Below are 20534 nucleotides of genomic sequence, written 5' to 3' on the forward strand. Positions count from 1 at the left end.
GGGGGGCGGGAAGAAACAAGCCAGGTGTCTTTCCTCCAGTAATCCATGTACAGCATATTACTGATGTTCTGTTCTTTAGTAGACTGTTCCTTTTGGTAGATAAGAAAAAATTCCTTTTTATCCAATCTCCTTTACCATTGCTTGTAATGAGATTGTCTTAGTGCACTTAACAGTTTAAAGTTGAATTCAAGATGTGGCGGGCAAAAGCGCATTAAATGTGTCAAAAGATATTTGTGCATATAATTATATGATGAATTATGAATGGATGTGTTGAAATCACAATTCAATCCATAAAAATAGAATGTGCTAAAACAAAAGGCCATTATGAAAGCATTGTTGATCCTCTTCTTAACCATGGCGATGCATGCAACAGTATTCTGTTTGGCTATAAAAGATCCCTTTTTCAGACAGTTGCCTGAAAAGAGCATTTGTCTTTCATTTTGTCCACAGATGTTCTGTTCAAACTCTGTTCCCCCCTCTTCTGGATGAGGAAGTGAGGGGGAGGGTAATTTGGGTCATTCTTATCCTGAAACTTTCAGAAGCACTTATTTTAATTGTGGAAGAAAATGACAGTTTCTGTGTTACATTTTGAAAGCTCAGCTACTATTAAATTCTTCTCAAGTTGCAAATTGCCACACTTACAGAAAAATTTGCAATCAAAATACTCTCTTGTTGCAATATAGCAACTTCCTCTTACTGTAATTTTCTGCAAAGTTCCAAGATTTCTTCAGTGACTAGTCAAACCAATAGCTTATTTCTTATACATAAGAAAAGGTGCTTAGCAATTTGAAACTCTTGGGACAAATGACAACTATTTCCACATATTTAATCTTTTTAATAAACAAATAAACAAGAGCCTTTGAGATTTAAATATTTCACAAAGAAACGTATTTTCCCTTACTTTCTCACTATTGTGTGCCAGCAGAAAAAGTCTAAATATGAGCAAGTGGGGTAAGATGGTAATGGGAGTAAATAGTATATCAAGAAATCTTCCATTTACATGAAATAACAGCACAGAACTGAACAAGTTTACTGTTGATGGTGGTCTTGCCATTCTAGTGCATGAGAGAGAAACTGCGCTGAACAGGGTGGGGATGAGGCACTGCATACACGCTGGGTCTTTGAGGGCAGTGGGTGAGCTTGCTCTGGATTCTGTCAATAAAGTTAACCTGACTTTATAATGACTGAAAATGGCTCTACACACACTCAAAAATAAGGATGCTTTTAAAAATAACAAGCATGCTAATAAATTATGAGTCAAACAAGAACAAAAAGGCAGTAATTGGGGGGAATTTAGAGAAGGTCAAACTCAGGTTGGGCAGGGTCAATGTTTCATCAAAAGAATATCATGCATATCAGATTCTGAAGGAGGGAGGTAAGTGAATCTTATACAAGATTCCATAAGGCGATTCCCCTTTCCTATTGGACAGTAAGTGGTAAGGTGGGAAGAAGAGCGATTATAGTGGTGAATGGTTAGGAAGGGTTACAAAAGTCACCACCCTTGGGAAACAGGAACTGTCATTCTTGGATCGTAATAATTATCATTTACTGAGGGCTTATGTGTGAGGCACAGTATTAGGGACTTTATATCAGTTATCAATCTTAATCCTTACAATAAATTTGTTCCGTGGTGATCATTAATGCCATTTCAAAGAGGAGAAAACTGAGAGTAAACAACTTGCTCAGGAGCTCACAGGTAGTGGCAGAGTCAAAGTTCAAACCCAGGTCTATCAATCCCAAAACCCGTTCTAACCACTCTGTGCAATACTGCCTCTCAAGCAAATATTCTGTAGTCATGGTAACCATGCGAGAGAAAAGAAAAACTGCTTCTGACATGAAGACATCCATTTATGAAAACCTGCCATGTGATATAAGTACATTGCTATGTGGAAAGATTCTATAAAATAAAAAGATATTAGGATGACACTTTTATATTAATGGAGATAATTCAAACCAGTAACATCTTATCAATCTCTAATTTTCATGCTTTTGTCGATTTTAATTAGCAAGTCATACTGCTCTGTGGATTTAAAAAAAAGATTTGCAGGGTTTTTTTTTCCGCAACCATTAATCATATCTTCATGAGAGGAAGGCTCATGTTAACATTTTAATTTTGCAAATGAGATAGAAACTAAGGTACAGAAAGGTAATAAGGCTCAGCCAAGTTAGACAAGGATGGGACTGCAATCATATTTTATTCCAGACCTATTAACAGTGTTAATCGAACTCAGCACAACCGTAAAACCCTATGTCAATACTGATGAGGAAACCAGTGATCCAAATAAGGCAAGCCTGCCTCTCCACTAATTCTTCACACAGGAGAAATCTCTTGGAGCTGATTCATTATGTTATGCAATTTTCACTTGATACACTGCTGATTATTATGCAATGCCTTAAAATTACTTGGTTCACTTTTTCAACGTGTGGTTTTTAACTACTGCATTAGTTTCTACAAAGGCAGAAACCATCTGCTTAGCTCACCACTCTCTGCTCAACTCCTAACACTGGAACTGACATATAATTTTCTTTTGAAAGCATGAATCAAACAGTTAACTGACCACCTATGTGTGCGGACAGTGAGGCTATGAGTTATGGCATCTCATATGCAATCTGTCAGCACATCCTGTCCACTCTCCCTTCAAAACATATCCAGAGTCCATGCCCTTCTCACCTCTTCCACTTTAGCACCCAGGGCTAAGCCCCTATCATCTCTCACCTGAATTGGCCAGATCCTATCTTGTCTTCCTGCTTCCACACTACCCCCAGCCACCTCCAGCCTATTCTCAACACACCAGCTGGAGTGATACACTTTGAATGTTTATGTTTCAGCAAGAATGGAATGCACAGTACCAGGAGAACAATACTGTGGTAGTGATCTAGAGACCTGACTTCTAGTTCTCCATATTCCAGTGATATGACTATGGACAAGTCACTGAAACTAATCTTGACCTCAATTTCCTCATCTGCAAGACCAGAGACTTGGACCAGATGCTCTTAGAATATCTCACAGAGCACTAACTGTACATGATCCTGATTTAAAGGGAAAAATGGCTAGTTACCAATGTACACCAAATTACTGATGTTTTAGGAATTATGTATACCTGCAATCGGTGTCAATCTTAACACAATGCTAGATTATTCACTGAAAGGCGCTTAGTTTATGCTTAAGCTCCACCATGTATGGAAAGTACTTATCACCAGCAATATTAGATACAGCTATTTTGGGGTGCTTGATTAATGTGTACAACATGAGACAGAGGCAGAAAGTTCAAATAGGTGAAAAGCAGGACTAGGACAGTGCCTGCTCCTGACACTTCTGTTTGACAAACTGTCGACATCTAGGTGTCAGAGAAATCAGGGTAGGCTTACCCATCTTTCATGACAAAGAAACGTTTATGACCAGAAAAAACTGAGAGAACCAGATTTGCCTCCTGAAGGCTACTAAATGACAAGGAAATAAATTATATGTAAAAGAAAAGAGAGAAAAAAATAATACAAAAGAATCACCTCTAATGAAGAATGTACAAAACCTAAGAATCTCAAATAAAGTCAATGTATATGGCATGATAATTTTGTCAGCAGTTTTAAGACAATCAAAATTACTGGAAAATTTTCTGGCTGCTGACTTTATGGCTTCATTTTTAAGAATCTGAAACTAAAGAGTTTTGGGTCACCTTCATTTCTAGGTTTGTTGCTCTGATAGATTGTACATATTTTCTCATCATGGAATTCTTGCCATGTCATTGTAATTCGTTCCAAGAATGCCAGTTTTTCTCTAAATACCTTTATGGCTAAGAGTATGTTTATCGGGCTCTTATTCTGAGATCTTTGCTCTTATAGAATAGATAAGCTCTCCCAGACAACCACTTCAAATGTTTCTACATCGGCTAGTTTAGCTGCAGTTTTCTTGATCCAGAGATTGCTTTTCCTTAACAGAAAATCTCTCAAAGATAACATTGGATAAAAATCAAAGTTAAGTTTAGGAAGTTTCAAAAGTCACTATATGCAATTCATTTTATAGTAAAATAACTGAGAGATAAATCATACTCTTCCTTCTCTTCCATACTGAACCATCTAGTATGACATGATTTTAAGACTAAAAAAGCAAAATTGGTTTTATCTAACAGAAGGGAAAAAAGAACTTGATGGGGAGATTTTTTAAAAAAAATTTGTGTTTGCAACAGGAATCAAATCATCATGATGCTGTCAATTTAGATGGCATTTTCCATAGTCCTCTTTGCAGTGCCATGCTCATTCTGTAAATGAGAAAACTGAGTAAGAGAAAGCAAGCAATTTATGCAAGCTCAGATATGAAAAATTAGATTCCTGCAGGGCCTGATGTTTGCTGCCACTTCTCCAGAACTCGTTGCCTTGAATGCACCTAGATTAGGGTTTGGCTTGTTCTCAGCCCACTGGTGAGGACATTTTGGTAGTATGGTTGGAGGAAGGATGCTAAGAATATTTGTGCACTACCATAGTGCCAGACACTGTATCAGATACTTTATATACATCATAATCACAGGGAGCCAAAGCTCTTACCCAATTATAAAACTATATATGGGGGGCACAAGGGAAAAATACAACCTCCTCAAAAATATTTTACTAGCAATCAAAGAAGTGAATTTCATATGGCTGTTTCTTGTATCAGCCATCTGATAAAAATTGAGGACATGATGCTAACATGCAACTAAGTGAAGGAGATTCAACAACTGGCTAAGATAAGATGGTCTAGGTACATAGCTTTCTGGTACTCTTCCTTAAACAGAGTACGCAAAGAAATTCTTTAAAGAATTGCCTTACGTGTTTTAGCAAGTAGAAACCTCTTTAGGTAAATTAGACATTTTATCCCAATTATTACTTATACTAGTCAATCTTTTGACTTAAGATAGATAAAAGACAATTTGAAGTTATATTTTCCTATATGCTCTGGGGAATTAAGTAAGTAGGCTGTGGGGATGATACCTCCATAGAGGTAGGCTGCACCTTGAGTCCACTCCAAATTTATGATTATTTAGAATTTTTCACTTTACAACTGATCCTCATACAGACTGTCACTAGAATTTTCAAAGCAGGTTTTACCTGGTAGGTACCTATGGTGCCAACAAAAAAGGAAACCTCAGTGTGGTGGTTATCTACTATGTCAACTTAGCAAAGCTGTAACTATTTATTTCAGAATTCCTCTCCCCGTCTGGTGCTAGTTAGGGCTGGCCAATGTAAATTTGTGTGAATTTTGGAGAATACAAGCGAAGCAGCAGCCTTTTTGCCCTGAAGGTCAGCGTAGGGTGCCAGTCACTGCAGCAGCGCACACATACTGCCACTTTTCTGCTGGCTCACCTTGCTGGGATAGGTCAGTAGCCAGGCGTGCAACTCCTTCAGCTCCTCTAAGTCCTGGACCAGGAGCCTGTAAATCTCCATGGCAAAGGGCACCAGCTTCGTTTGGAAGTTGGAGGCAGGCTTCCAGCCTGCTCATGGATTCTAGTTTGTCTTGCTCTCCCTGCTCTCCCTAGAAAATCTCTAGATTTTCTTCATGACCACTGGCTCTGCTGAGGTTCTTGACCAGCTCCTCAACTGAGTAAGATCTAGTCCTTTATTCCATGCCACTTAGCGCTTCTGCTTCCCTGACTGAACCCTAGCCGATACATTCATTAATGCCCAAAGAGGACAGATGTTCTAGTCCTAGAAGCCTTTCTGATTTGCTCATCAGGAAGCAAATCCCCATCCATGTAAATGAATCCATTTCCTTTCTGTATGGCCTTAAGAATAGTTACTATGTGCCCAGCACAGTGGAACAAACTTTATATAAAGTGTGTGATTTACTTCTGAAATACCTGAGTGAATTAAGTATTATTATACTCTTTATACTGATGGGAAAATGAGATTCAGAAATGTGTCTAAGTTCAAACAGCTCACGTTCTATTAACTACAGCATTATTCTTGGCCATCTGAATCTTTGAAAAGACAATTCTTTTCTTTAATGTTGGGCCCTTTTACTTGGAGGTGGTTAGATACAACAGCCATTGTCTCTGAGGCCACTCTGAATTTATGATAATAAAAGAAAACACAAAAAGGTAAATTATTCTCTTATTTTGAATTTCACGAAAGTTTGCATCTAGTCAATCTAAAATTATGTGCATATAAAGAACAGGGATTGAAACACATCTATTTCTCAACATTGCAGATTGTTTTGGGTTCAAGTCTATTAGGATACTGTTTTGGCTTAACCTGATGCTTGTAGAGGTGCTAAGAAACAGATTTAGCAGTATTATTTAGAGCTGAGACTCTAGGTTGAGCTCATGCACTTGGCCTGCTGCCAGTTGCTGTCCGAGCCAAAAGCCAAAGAAGAATCCCTTGAAGGCTGCAAACAATTTAACATTGTTCTTGGAAGTTATCTTCAAGAAACTAGAATGTAACAGTAGTCAATAATTGTGCCTTAAACTTCATTCTCACATGAGATCTGGGCCAAGAGACTCAGACATGTAGTGTATTAAAGAGGAATCTTTGGATGAGATTTGGGTATATACAGCAAATCATTAGGCCTACAGTTTTGTAGAATTGGATGATGCTGAAACCATCCAGGAATGTATTTTAGGAGTTGAGTGAAGAAGATAATTTGATATAGGTTATGGCCCTTCAATCAGAAGAGGTTTTAAACAGTTCTAGTGGTAAAATAATTTTACCTGGAGTTTCATTAAACCTGAGATGCTTGATGAAATGAGTTATGGTGGTGAGGTAATATGGGTAGAAGTGATTATGGGAGCAAAAAAGGTCTACTGCCAACAAAACTTGAGGAAATTTTCTGAGGTTATAAAACTGGGAGAGACAGGCCTACAACATGAGAGAGAATAGGGTTTCTTTAACCTCTATGATCAAGGGCCTCTCATCAGAATTTAGGTTTTATTATTTTTTTTAGAAGGCAACAAGGAACTTGTAATAAGATTTGAATTTAATAAATTTCAACTTAATAAATTCCAAATTCAATTCTTCTGTGTCCTGTTTTGCATGATGCCTCACTAATTAAGCCAGATTTTGTGTTTTCCTTCCTGGCAGCCATTATCTAACCAGGAACTAGCAGAATGAGGCCCCCACTGGCTCAAACATGAAACTGAAAAGGACTGGTTTTACATAATCTGCTTTATACAGTGTAAGCAGAAACCTCTCTCAAGAGGGAGGGCGTAGTAGTGAATCTTTTTGTTTGTTTGTATAATGCTTAATTTACTGAACTTAAAAAAATTTATGAAACAAATTTTTCAAACATTTAAACAATATTTTCACAGTTAATAAAATTTATGAATTTTAATCAGTCTCCTAGGAATTCCATTAAGTCACAAGCCCTATACATCAAATATTTTACATGCTGCCAACACTTTAAAGGCACCACAGAACGTAATAATAAAAGTCAAATGGATTACTCTTGCACTTAAGCAATATAAAAGTGCAGTATGTTTGGTCCCTTTTTCAGTATTTCTGTACTTCTTTTTTGGAAGTCTTTTAATGATTAACTAATTTCCTTTAATAGTTATAGGACTATTTAGATCATCTACTCCATCTTGGAAGAGTTATGTAGTTAGTTGGTTTTGAGGAATTGGTCCATTTCATCTAAACTGTTAAAGTTAAGTGCAGAGAGTTGTTCACAGTATTTCCTTATTATTCTTTAAATGTCTATGAGGTTTGTAGTGATAACCCCTCTTTCATTCCTTATACTGGTAACTTTAGTCTTCTCTTTTTCCCTTTGTCGGTCTTGCTAGACATTTATCAATTTCTTTTTTGATTTTTCAAAAAAATTTACAGCTTTTGATTTTCTCTACTATGTTTTCTGTTTTCAAATTTCATTTCTTCTCTCTATTGTCTTCCTTATGCTTGCTTATTTCTTGTTGTTCTTTCTCTAATTTCTTGAGGTGACAACTTTCTCCTTCTCTTTTATTTATTTTTTTGGCCATGTCACATAGCTTGCGGGATCTTAGTTCCCTGATCAGGGATTGAACCCGGGCCCTGGCAGGGAAAACGCCGAGTCCTAACCATTGGACCAACAGGGAAGTCCCTCTCCTTTCCTGAGATAAGTACTTAGTGCTATAAATTTTCCTCTATGCATATGTTGTGTTTTGATCTTCATTCAGGTCAATTTTCCTTGAGATTTCCTTTTTTACCTATGGATTATTTTAAAATGCGTTCTTTAATTTCCAAGAGGTTGGAGACTTACTTGTTAATTGTTATTGATCTCCAGTTTGATTCCATTATGGTTAGATAACATACTTTGTATCATTTCAGTTCTTTTAAAATTAAGGTTTATCTTATGACCTAAGATATGGTCTATCCTGATGACCGTCCCACGCACACTTGAAAAGAATGTGTATTCTGATGTTTTGGGGAGTCAGACACCGTTGGTGGGTAGTCGTTCAGCACTCTATACCCTTGCTGAGCTTTTGTTTAGTGGCTCTATGAATTACTGAGAGGGGTGTTCAAGACTTCAACTATAATTATAGATTTGTCAATTTCTCCTTTTTCAGTTCTGTTGGACTTTGCTTCTAGTATTTTGAATCTCTTAATGCATATACATTTAAGATGCATATAAGATTTAAGATGCATAAAAAATTTAACATCTTTATGTCTTCTTAGTGAATAGATGCTTTTTACACCTGTTGCGGTGGAGGAGGAGCATGATTTTTTTTAATGGCTTTCACTAAAATAACCATTAGTATAAATGGGTCAGGAAACACAAGTGAATTTTCCTCCTAGACTTCTTCATGGACTTGCATTCTATAAAAGTGTTTCATATTTATAGACAAGAAAAGCCAAGATTTCATTCCTTCTACTTTTTAAAACCACATAACTGTATTTAAGGCAGTGGGTCTCAACAAGTTTTGATTGTGACCCTCTTAGGCCAGCAGGCCCTGTGGTCCCTTTATCCCCACTTTCCAATGGAAAATTAACTAGGTGATACCAATAGAATATGACTGTAAGTACTGTAGGGTATGGATAATTCATAGTATCATTTTTAGAAAATCTGGGTAATGTGAACTACAACATGCTAGAAGGTAAAGCAAGCAACCTAAAGCAAACTACAGTCAATAGTCTAATGATAATTTATAATTAAAAAAAGCAACTGAAAACTATAGGTAACCTAAAAAAGTCCTGATGACGTACCAACATAGCATTCCTCCTGAAAACTGTGGGAACCAGAACCATCTACACTTGGGCTTGTGCAATAAGAGCACAACTGTACTGCTGGTTGCATGGATACTAGGCATCTTGGAAAAATAGTGAATTAGAATATTCAGTAAACTCTACTAATGCATTATTTTATGATTATTCAATTTATAACCTTTTAAAATCATTTAGTAGGTTACTAATAAGCAATATCCAGTCACAAGTGAAAATTAAAGTCTGTGAAATTATGTGTTATTTGCCCATAAGAATCAAAGGAAGGACTGCTATTTCTGCATAAAGGCTCAGTCACCAGGGGCCATTTGCTAAGGACAGCCCAGTAGTTTGAGAATCACCACTCTAGTGAAGTGCTCCAATGGGAAACACTTGTCACAGTCCAGGCTGTTCCCATGTAGGCTTTGCCAGTGCTACTACGAATTTGGCATTAACACTCTAGAAATTGTGAAGTCATCCACGGGAACCAGAGAATACATATGATATGAATACAGTAATATTCAGAATGGATATCTGCATGCACCCCGGTGAGGACAAATATCATGTCACACTGTACCATGGCTGTCATCTAGGTGAGTAAAGTCAAAGCTGGAGAAAGTGGTTATTATAAACAATTGTTAGCTCAGAGATGGTTATCTAGCCACTGAAACTAACTGCCCTCTTATTTTAGCTACATTGATCCTGAAACAATGCAGCTAAGACAGGCCTATATTAGACAAACCAATCTTTATAACTGTAGATAAATTTAATTATAAATGTTTATAGGCTGCCAATATAGCATATTTTTCATCTTTGTGATAATAATAGCTCTGGCTTCTCTAATAGATGGTAAAATCCTTATGAGTAGACATGACTTTACGTGACTTTATTCATCTAAAAATGGGAGTTTTGGAGTCGGACTGCTTGTACTCATATTTCAAGTCTGCTACTTTCTGGCTGCGTGACCATGAGCAAGGTAAACTCTGTGTTTCAGTTCTTCAAAATAGATATAATAATAGTAGCAACCTCAGAAGGTCAATTTGAAGGTTCAATGAGATAATGTATGTAAGTTATTAGCATAGGAACTTAGTAAGCAATAGGTAAATGTTAGCTATTATTAGTAGTAGCAGTAGCAATATTATTATTATTTATATATATTCCACAGCACTTATTGGGCCTTAAAGATAGTTGGCACTACTAGAACTGCTGTTGAGTTTCTGCCAAATTATGTTATTTTTTGAGGGGCAATTTGAAACACTTGGGATAAATGATAAATACTTCTATATATTTAATTTTTTAAATAAACAAACAAAAGACTTTGAGATTTAAATATTTCACAAAGAAAAGTATTTTCCCTTTCTCATTATTCTGTGTAGGCAGAGAAAAAGTCTAAACATGAGTAAGTGGGGTAAGATGGTAATGGGAGTAAATATTAAATCAAGAAATCTTCCATTTACGTGAAATAACAGCAGAGAACTGAACAAGTTTACTGTTGATGGTAGTCTTGCCCATCTGGTGTATGAGAGAGAAACTCTGCCAATGTTCAAATCCCAGCTCCACCACTTAACTACTTATTGTTAGTGCCTCAGCTTCCTAATCTGTAAAATGGGGATAATACCAGCACCTTTCCTCATAGGTTTTTTACGAGGATTAAGTGAGTTAAAATTTGCAGATTACTTACAATAGTGTCTGTTTCATAATGTTTATTTACTTGTTAAATTTTAAAAAATAAGATGTCTTTTAATAGCTCTCCGCCTCCTTCCTCCAGAAGCTCCACCAAAAATCCTTTCACAATGTGATGGAAATGGCTAAGAGTAGTTATCAGAAGTGAAATAGTAACTGAGTGTCTGCAGTTATATCCTAAATAACTAAGACAAGCCACGCAAATGTTGGAATGTTATGAAACAAATCATCCAGATTTTTAAACACCTACTCAAAATCTGTTTTAAATAAGCCACCTAAAATCACATTATTCAGTTTATGAAAGTGTACCTGCACGTTGCCTAGATCCATTATCAAATTTTACTTTTCTGGCTTCTCAGCATGTAGATTTAAAATAAATTATTATTTTGTTTATGGATTTAGTTCAGCAGCTTTAATGTGAGAGCAAGGTGTCATATGTATATCATATTAAGCAAAAAAAAAAGTCCTGATTCTAATCATCCCTTATCTAAAGGCTTTCACTACTACATTTGGATTTCACACACACACACACACACACACACACACACACACACACACATCAGACACTGCTGCCTGCCTTTGCTTCATGTGCTCTCAGGTCAGACGAGGGTTTTGGCAGCTAACAACTCCATTTTCAGACAGAGAGTCAGTGAGTAGGTAAAATAAAGTTATACTCTTTTGAAAAATACCATCACATGCTTGGCTGACAGGCATACTGCGACCTCCATAATGAGAGGGCAGTGATAGGAAGAGAGCAAGAACTAGCTGGAGTGAAGGAGATGTGGCCAGGCTGAGGGGGAGCTAATCCTGTTGCCCTGGTGGCACCTGTGGAGCAGAGAAGTCTTGTAAATCACCCTGATTAAAGGTAAAAACTGGGACCTGCTCTGAGAGGGAGCCCAACATGGTGAGTGTAAATTACTAGGTGATTCCAATACTCTCTTAAATGGGTGGGTGGTCAGAGTTAGGCTCCACATGGTCTGTCGTCTGTATCAGTAAACCAGCCAAACCCTCACTGGAGGAGGCGCCAGTAAGGGCAGAGTTCCCATCTTTGGAGTGAAATGGAAACCTAATCAATAAAACAAAGTAGAATTTAGTCATGTGGACTAGACAAACATGATAGAAGACAATCAGAGCCCTATGCCTCTCCCCAGGCACATGGGACACTGAGCCAATGGTAATAGGTTCCTGGTGGTTCCCACTCTGAACACACCCCAGCTGAAGGTCGGCTTGTGCTGGGCAGGGCTGGTCATGGAGGTGGCTCTTGTTTTTGCAGGCTGAGGACATCAGCTGAGAGATACTGAGAAAGGCATTGAAGTTCCTGTCACATTCACTCACTCATTCATTCATTTATTCATCACATTTTTATTGAGCACTTGTAAGGTACTAGACTTAGACTAGGTACTAAAATATAGTGCTGAACAAAATGGAGAAACTACCCTTTCCTGTCATGGACATGGACATGCCCTCTCTACCATATATAGTGAAAAAAGATACTAAGCAGATAATCACACAAATAAATATGTTAAGAAAGTTTTCGAAGAAAATATACAGGGTGCTAAGAGACTATAATAGGAGAAACTGATTTAGTTTAGGGTATAGTGGTCAGGGAAAGTCTCTCTGCAAATTCAGGCTTAGATGGGAGTCAGCCAGGGGGAAAGATGGGGTAGAAGCATTCTCAGTAGAGGGAGGGACATGTCAAAAAGGAAAGAGGTGGCAAAGACTGGTGATAATTAGGGTAGTTAGAGCATAGTGAATGATTTCTTTTCAAATAAGTTTAAGAAAAATACATAAATTGGAATAACAAATATATGGAATTAAAAAAATAAAATTATGTATTTTATAATACCATAAACTTCTAAATCTTCTTTATTATTATATAGACATTTCTGCTATAATTGCTAAGAGGAATGAGTCATGCTGAAGTCAAACTGTACTTGCCTGGCTTTGTGTATTATTAGGCTGCTTTCCAGAATAGACTAACGGGGATTATAATCTAGGAGCTTGAAAAGGAACACCCTGCACACACACACACACCTTTAGTAAATTGTTTAAGGGTATTTAATGCTGATATGATCCTGCTATTAAATTCAACTAAATTTTCTCCAAATTTCAACCCAGACCACATGGAGCTAGTATTATAGCAGAGATAGCAGCCTTACGAAACTCATTATTCCATCTTTATAATCCTCTTCCACTTACGTCCTCTTTCATTAAAAACAGTTGTGCTATCCAAAGGAATAATTGGTAAGAATGAAGATTAATGGTTCATCATGAAGGTGATTGGATTACATATTGATACTGATCTTGTGTTTTTTAAAAAATTAACATAAGTAAACATCCTTTTATTTTAAATAAGTACATATATACAGATTAAAAAATAAAACAAAAATTCCTGTGAAATATAAAAAGCAATCATTTAAATATATTTTATTTTGCCTCCCAGGTCCAGGCAATTTTAACTATAGTACCCTGTAGTCTCAGTAATATATCATGCTGAATAACTACTTGTGTTTTATAACAGCAGTAGCTCTGTATGTTTTTCTGAACTTAATAAAAAAGTAGTAATATAGAGCAAAAGAGAAACCTGGGTAGAAATCAATCCAGCTACCAGAAATGTTATTAAAATCAACATATGAGCGCACACGTTTCTTCAAGTGAACTTTTTCAAAATTCACTCATTTAGTTATTAAAGCACTAATTCATTTGTGTATGCAATGCCTACCATGCATGGAGGACCAGGGCAGAGTGTAGAAAGATCCCTACAGTAGGTGGTTTGGGTTCTAGTTCTTACTCTTACACTTTTTTGCAACACAGCTTTGGGTAAATCACTTAACTTTTTTGTGTTTTGTCATTTGCAAACACGGTTGTTGTGAGGTTTAAAAGACGTAACAAATGTGGAAACTCCCTTGATAACTGTAAAAGTACTAAATAAATGCAAGTAAAGTCCTCTGAGGAACTTAAGAGTCTAATAAAAAACTCACCAATGAATGTTCTTTCTTTTTGAACACTGGTTATAGACATTGAACATACACTTTGGGGCTAACAATTACTTAGCTTCTTTTAAACCAGAGAATAGTTAGAAAATGTCCAGCTTTTCACTCTGAAATCAGTGGGTTAGTGTTACATGGGAGGACCTCCTCCATGATTAACAATATTCCTTACCCTGTGCTGTCTCTCTGTTAAAAATTAGTTGGGATAAATATCATGTATCTGGAAAATACCCTGTTACAGACTCAGGACATAGAATAAAAACAGGAGGCAAAAGTAGGCTCTGCTTTCTTTCTTGGAATAAACTTCTAGAAGTGAAGCTACTAGACCAGGTTCTTTGCACACTTAACTAAATAATGCCTTTCAGAAAGGTGGTAACAATTTATAGACAATACTAGACAATACTCACAATATTCCTGATTAGCAATTTTACCTTTTACTATCTTCCATAATTTAATTACTCAAAATCCACAAGACTCAGCTATTTTCCTTCCTCACACAGTATATTCCTGTCTGGACGTGCACGACAGGATGGCACAGGCTGAGTGTTTAAATGAGCCTTCAATGGCTTACCGCTCCTCTTACGACAAATCCAAACACTTAAATAGTTTACACGCTCTGGGTGAAGTGGCCTCTTCTTCCCTCTCTAGCTTCACCTCTCACTACCAACTTCCCTCTTGAATAGGCCAGCTGTCTCTTATGTTTAGATCTTTGTTCAGGCTATTACTTCTGACTAGAAGACCAGCTTCTCAGTGTGAAGATAGCATTTCTGACTAGTGATAGCAAAAGTGGCCCCTGCCATACAGCTATGAGTATTGATTTCAGAATGACTGCAAATGTCTATGGAAAAAATAATAACCTGGTTTGCCACTTATTCAAAGTAGCAGGTTTTGATATGGGCATTATTCTCTTGGAGAGGAAGAGGCTGGTGGTATGTAACTGGGGACAGGAGAGGATAGAGAATGAGCATCCAAGAGTGCTAACTGCACTCCTATGTCAACCCAAATATGAAAACATTTTTCTTCATTTTCGTTTTATGAGAGACCTAGCGAATAAGTAATTAGATGATTTAAAAGATATACTCAGGAAAGCAACTCAACTATGAGTTGTTAAATCTTTCACATCTTGTATATCTAGATGGTCTGTCTTCCACAGCAGTGACAGATTAAATTTTTTGATGCTGTGTACACTAAGCACAGTTGTTCAACTCACTTAAAAGCCTGCAGTCCATGTTTTTCAAGGGCTTCTAATAAGAAGCACAACAAACTCCCTTTTAACCAAAATGTCATAAAATGGGTTGACTTTGTGATTTGAATGTTTTGGCTAACAAGATTCTCAGCCTCCGCACTGCCATTGTCCTAGTTTCTCATCGTCCACCTAGCCTTAATGGCCATGCCTTTGGCCTCACATCTCTTGATTGATGCTCTGCACCAGAGAGATCCTATAGGCCAATCTCATCATGCAAGTCCCCACGTCAAAATTCTTCAGTAGCTCTTTATTACTACAGGAAAGAGCCTAAGTACTTTATCATAAAATTCCTGATCTAAGCCCCACCTACCGCTCTAGGGTCCCATCTACTGCCCCTTCTCACATGCTTTCCTTCAACTTTTACTGAACCAGTAATTTTGAGCCACATGAAGTCCGTGGAACATGCCATATTCGCACACATCTGTGGCACACTTTCATACGCCTTCCCACAAAAATACTGCTTTTCACTCTTCACCCAAATGCTCCCCATTCTGAAGCCTCTTCTCACTTCCCAAGAAGGCAAAGGCCGTTCTTCTCCTACACTTCTTGCACCCACCCATTATAAACTGTATTGGGACTCTCAGTGTGTCTTTCTTTCCATCTTACAGTGTGCTATGTCTTCTCATTTTTACCTCGAGAACCATGCTCCAAGTCTAGTGCATAGTAGATGTTCATTTTTAAATGAAATCATAAATGTATTAAAAATCTTATCTTTAATGTTGAAATTTACAGCTATTCATTTACTGTGTATTATCACACTACTGATTAATCAGCTAATTAATTATTAGTCTCCATAAATTCTGTGCATATTAAGTTATTGCAGTAAAAATATAACCTGCTACAACACATGAACTCATTGAACATATGAACTGAAGAACAAAGCAATAAGCCATCGTTTTTAAAACGTTTTTTTCAGGGCATAACATCTAAATTTAGGATCTTTTGTGAAAATCTGACAAGAGGATAAAAATAAATAATCTGGAATTTACCAAAAAGAGTCTGCCAATGAAAGTATTATCATAGAGTCTTTGAAATCTTACTTACGTGGTATAGTGTGGCCTCCGGCACAGGCGTGCCCATGATATCTTGTCTCAGTGCATCCATTTGCAAACTAGGTAGCAATGAATAGTGAGTCGGGCTACTACTCTTATCACCCTTCTTTTTAGACTTCTTCCCTGTGTCTTTTTTGCTGTTTCTCTGAAACATGTATTCTTCTTGAGCAATTTTTTCATTGCTCATATATCGGAGTAGAGAGTTTTCTATATAAAAGAAGATAAATACACCAATGTAAATACGCAAATATTCCAAAGTTCCTATTCTTCCTTAACTGTACTATGAGATTTTGTTTCAGAAATGTAACTTGACTTCATTTATGAAATACCTTTGTAGTGAAAATATAGAGGATCTTAATTATTTGGGATCATAGGGAAACAAGAAATAGATAGCCTATAGATTATTTCTCCAAGTTTTAGGTCTGCACAAACTATATCAGAATCACCTGCGGAACTTGAATCAGAAGTTCTGGGTGTGCGGCTCATAAAATTTTTAACAAGCTCCCCCAGGGAGATTCTGCGAAAATTTGTGTTTGATGACAAACACTGACGTATGGCAGGCTAGGGAGCATCCTTGGAGAAGTTAAAACCCACACTATGGACCAACAGTGAGGAAACTTAGTTCATAAAACCTATGCTTAAATTGATAGCCAGAACTATCAACTATAACTATTAGTACAGTGCTTCATAAGGCATTTTTCCCCCAAGATGTCACTATCAGATCAACTCCCAAAAGAGTGACTCAGAGAAGGCATATAAGTGTTTCCCTTTTTATATTTTTCTTGATTAATTCTATAAAACAAATGAGGTTAGAAACTGAAGTTTGGAAGACGGAATGAATACATAGACGTAAAGGAATCTGTCAATGTTCCTATATTTACCAACACTTTCAGAAATTCTCGCTCCATGAAACAACTGTTAAGAAGTCTAATGAAGCAGATAGTCATGCTTGCTTATCCCTGTGTAGTCTGTGGATCTGTGTATTAATGAAATAAATTCTGCACACTGGCTAGAAATAACAGGCAAGTGGGTTAAACATGTTATAAAGGAAGCTGAGTGACTTTAGGTTCTATGAAAAGTTTTTTGCTTTGTTTTGAATAATTTTATTTTTCATCTATAACCTTAGGGATCTCATTTCAGAAAATGGAAGTAGCAGCATGACCCACTGGGCCCACCATATCCACACTTGGTCAAATCCCATTTATTAGCAAAACTTCCAGTTGCTCTCTTTACTGCTCACCTCAATGGCAGGATAAGTGAACATAAAAACTTACTTTTGGTAGATACTTCAAGTGTAGCCCACCCCCAAGTAAGAAGATAACCCTGAACAGCAAACAGAAGAGAAAAAAAAGCAAAGCAGTTTTTTTTCCATTTCTATATGGTTTTCATTAGAGTCACTGGCCCAGTTTCTATTAGTTTTTACCCATGTGCTTCAAAGCTCAATTTAACGTTATATTAATACAAAAGTAGTGAGGTTGGCATTGCGGACCAATGGGGACTGATCACAAACTCTTTCTATTTGTTGAACTTAATTCTTTTATGCAGTTTCACACTTCTGACCTTGTTTTCCAAGTATTAACTTTCAAATAACACTCAGATATTAATTTTTTACATTGTACTTATCTACCCTGAATCCCTTAGGAGGCATTCAGAGAAGATATCTACTTAATAACAGATCAAGATAGTTAAAGGTTAGTCTGAGTTGGTTTGGGTGTATCATAAAGTCAATGAGAGAATGAATAGTTTTCCACTGAAGCCACAACACCCTATTTAAAAAACATTTAAATTTGCTTTTTGTTTCAACAACCCAGCCTACACTGAAATTCTAGAACACTTACCTCTTCTACTATCTCTCTTCATCTTATTTGGATCTTCATAGTCCCCCACCCAATTATATTCCACTGGCATAGATATAGGTCGTAGCTTGCCTAAACACAGAGAACAAAATTCACATCACATTGTTTTTCTTCCCCACGTCCGCTCAAACTTAAACGGACTTTTAGCTACAGTCTGCAAAACACACTCACTCATATGCAACATTATGGTTGGCATTTGTGAAGGTGAAAAATATGTGTGTTTTGAGCCAGAAGGTGAAACTGCCTGTGGCAATTGGCCAGGTGATAATGCAAACTTAAGGCACTTTTTATAAATAATAAAGAACAGCCTAGGTTTGCTCTCTTAGGAGCCCCAGGCTTTAAGAATGTGGCCCTTTACAAAGAGGATCATCATTTTAGTGACTTCATTTTCAATAACTGGATCTGTCTTATTCCCCAATGCCCAAGTGTCTTTATCTTGATAGCCAGTCTCCAGGATAGTAGCTCCTTGCGTTTAACCTGCCTGCCAGAACATTAACCCATCATTTCATGTTGGAACACCACAATACTAACTTCCCATCTTCACTGCCTCCTAACTCCTATCTGCTTTTTGGATACCACCATTCTTCAGCAATATGGCTATACTCTCTCTCATGGCCTAAAGCTGGGTCTGCCCTAAGCATCTCTTGCTATTGTGAACTCTAGTTTCTAGTTCCAAGTAATCACTGTTTTGGCCTGTCCCATTTCCCTCTGGGTCTGTGTTCTTACTAAAAAGCATTTTAATTTTACTTTAGCAAGCAGAACTCACGGCACAGACTTTAAGGATAGCTTTTCGGTGAGGCTGCAGTGTATTATGTCTGATCAACTTGAAATTCTTGAAGCACAAAACAGCCAAAAGAAAATCATACCGAAGTTTAAAAAGGATACCTAGCACAAAGTCTGGCATATAAATTTACTAACCAACATTATAGTTGGCCTTTGTGAAGGTTGGTAAATTCTGAATGAATGAAAATTAAAGACTCATGTGGGACTGGGTCATAATAATAATGATGATTATCATGATAACAGTACTAACATGTATATGTCATTTACCATATGCCACATATTGTCTAAGGGTTTTATAAGTATTAAATTGTTTAATTATCAAGATTATGAGAAATATACTATTACCCTCATTCTACCAGATGAAGAGCCTGGGACAGGTTACGTAATTTACCCAAGGACACACACAGTTGGTAAGTGTGTAGTACCAGGGTTCAAACCCAGGCACTCAAACACTACTTCTGTAGTAATTTTTGGTGACTTCAATATTCACCCTCCAATATTTTGGCCTCTCAGTTTCTTGAGGTTCTCTCCTCCACCCATTCTTGTGGTCATATGCTTAATCTTGTCACCTGCAAAGGCTGTAATTCTTCCCAGTACCCCAATTTCCTACCACCTTCTGAATTTTTAGCACGTCCCCTACAGCACTCCAACAATTCTTCCTCCTTTAATCTACCAATCTTCCCACCTTTCAACACCTCCTGGTCACTGTAAGTCCTCTTCACTTCCCTCCTTGCCCAGATACATTTCACAATCAAATCGCTATGAACACTCCATGGAGTTAAAAAATCCATCAAGATACTTCTTTCTCATTATGTTCTTAAGGAAAATGTGCCAATCTTATGGCCTTTTATTATGTATGCTGATACAGCTTACTTAGTATATTTTCCTAAGCTCTTTGAAAGTCTGAGGATGAACTAGACATGATAAAATTCTTCTTCTTCTTCTTCTTATTATTATTTTGCAGTACGTGGGCCTCTCACTGTTGTGGCCTCTCCCGTTGCGGAGCACAGGCTCCGGACGCACAGGCTCAGCGGCCATGGCTCACGGGACCAGCCGCTCCGCGGCACGTGGGATCTTCCCGGACCGGGGCACGAACCCGTGTCCCCTGCACCGGCAGGCGGACTCTCAACCACTGCGCCACCAGGGAAGCCCTAGACATGATAAAATTATTAATGAGCCCCCCAACGAAGTATTTATTTAATGGCTTCCTTTCAAGGTGTACAAACAACTTTATAAATGATATCTCAGTTTCCAACTTTTCATGGGGTAGATTTCTGCAGTTTTACAGAGGGAACTTGGGTAAGCTGATGCACGTCAATATATTCTGCTCATCCAGGGGTGGCATAAAGGTTTTAGGAAAGGTTTCATTTTGTCATGTCTATTCAACTGCTTTCCAAAATCAGTCCTCCAGCTTTTCAATGTTATGAGTGTTATATTTTCAAAGTTCTTACAACTCATTTCTTTAGAATCTGGTTTTAAGGATAAACTCCATTTCACCATGGGCACTGAAACTGAAATAGTTAACAGCTCTAACACTGTTTCTACATGTCACCAAGAAAATCTTTTGAAAAGTGAAAAATCCAACAAATAAGCATTGTTTTAACTTTCTCTCGCTAAGAAAGAATACAGTCTGATAGTTTTTGAAGAATTGATTGGTTGTTTGGAGTCAAATAAATGTGCACAAAAACAAGAAGAAACTTGTCACATAGAATACAAAATATGTAATTGTATTCATTGTATTTTACATAATATTCTCTGAGATTTTCATGGAACTAAGCCATGAAAGAGT

At 37.2% G+C, this 20534-nt stretch overlaps 1 protein-coding gene across 3 annotated transcripts in view; it reads right to left on the reverse strand.

Annotated features, from left to right (window-relative positions):
- The window catches only part of CNKSR2 (connector enhancer of kinase suppressor of Ras 2), a 258846-nt gene that overhangs the window by 68592 nt on the left and 169720 nt on the right, over positions 1-20534 (reverse strand). For 2 of the 3 annotated variants that reach the window (XM_007469301.1, XM_007469303.1), the window contains exons 12-13: positions 17945-18034; positions 16099-16313 (exon numbers count right to left, since the gene is read on the reverse strand). In XM_007469301.1, the coding sequence (XP_007469363.1) occupies positions 16099-16313; positions 17945-18034 (305 nt within the window). The remainder of the gene's footprint in view (positions 1-16098; positions 16314-17944; positions 18035-20534) is intronic. The other variant, XM_007469302.1, reaches the window with a different exon arrangement.

The sequence above is a fragment of the Lipotes vexillifer genome, unplaced genomic scaffold (genome assembly GCF_000442215.2).
Source record: "Lipotes vexillifer unplaced genomic scaffold, Lipotes_vexillifer_v1.1 scaffold1442, whole genome shotgun sequence".
In the NCBI taxonomy this organism is placed as follows: domain Eukaryota; kingdom Metazoa; phylum Chordata; class Mammalia; order Artiodactyla; family Lipotidae; genus Lipotes; species Lipotes vexillifer.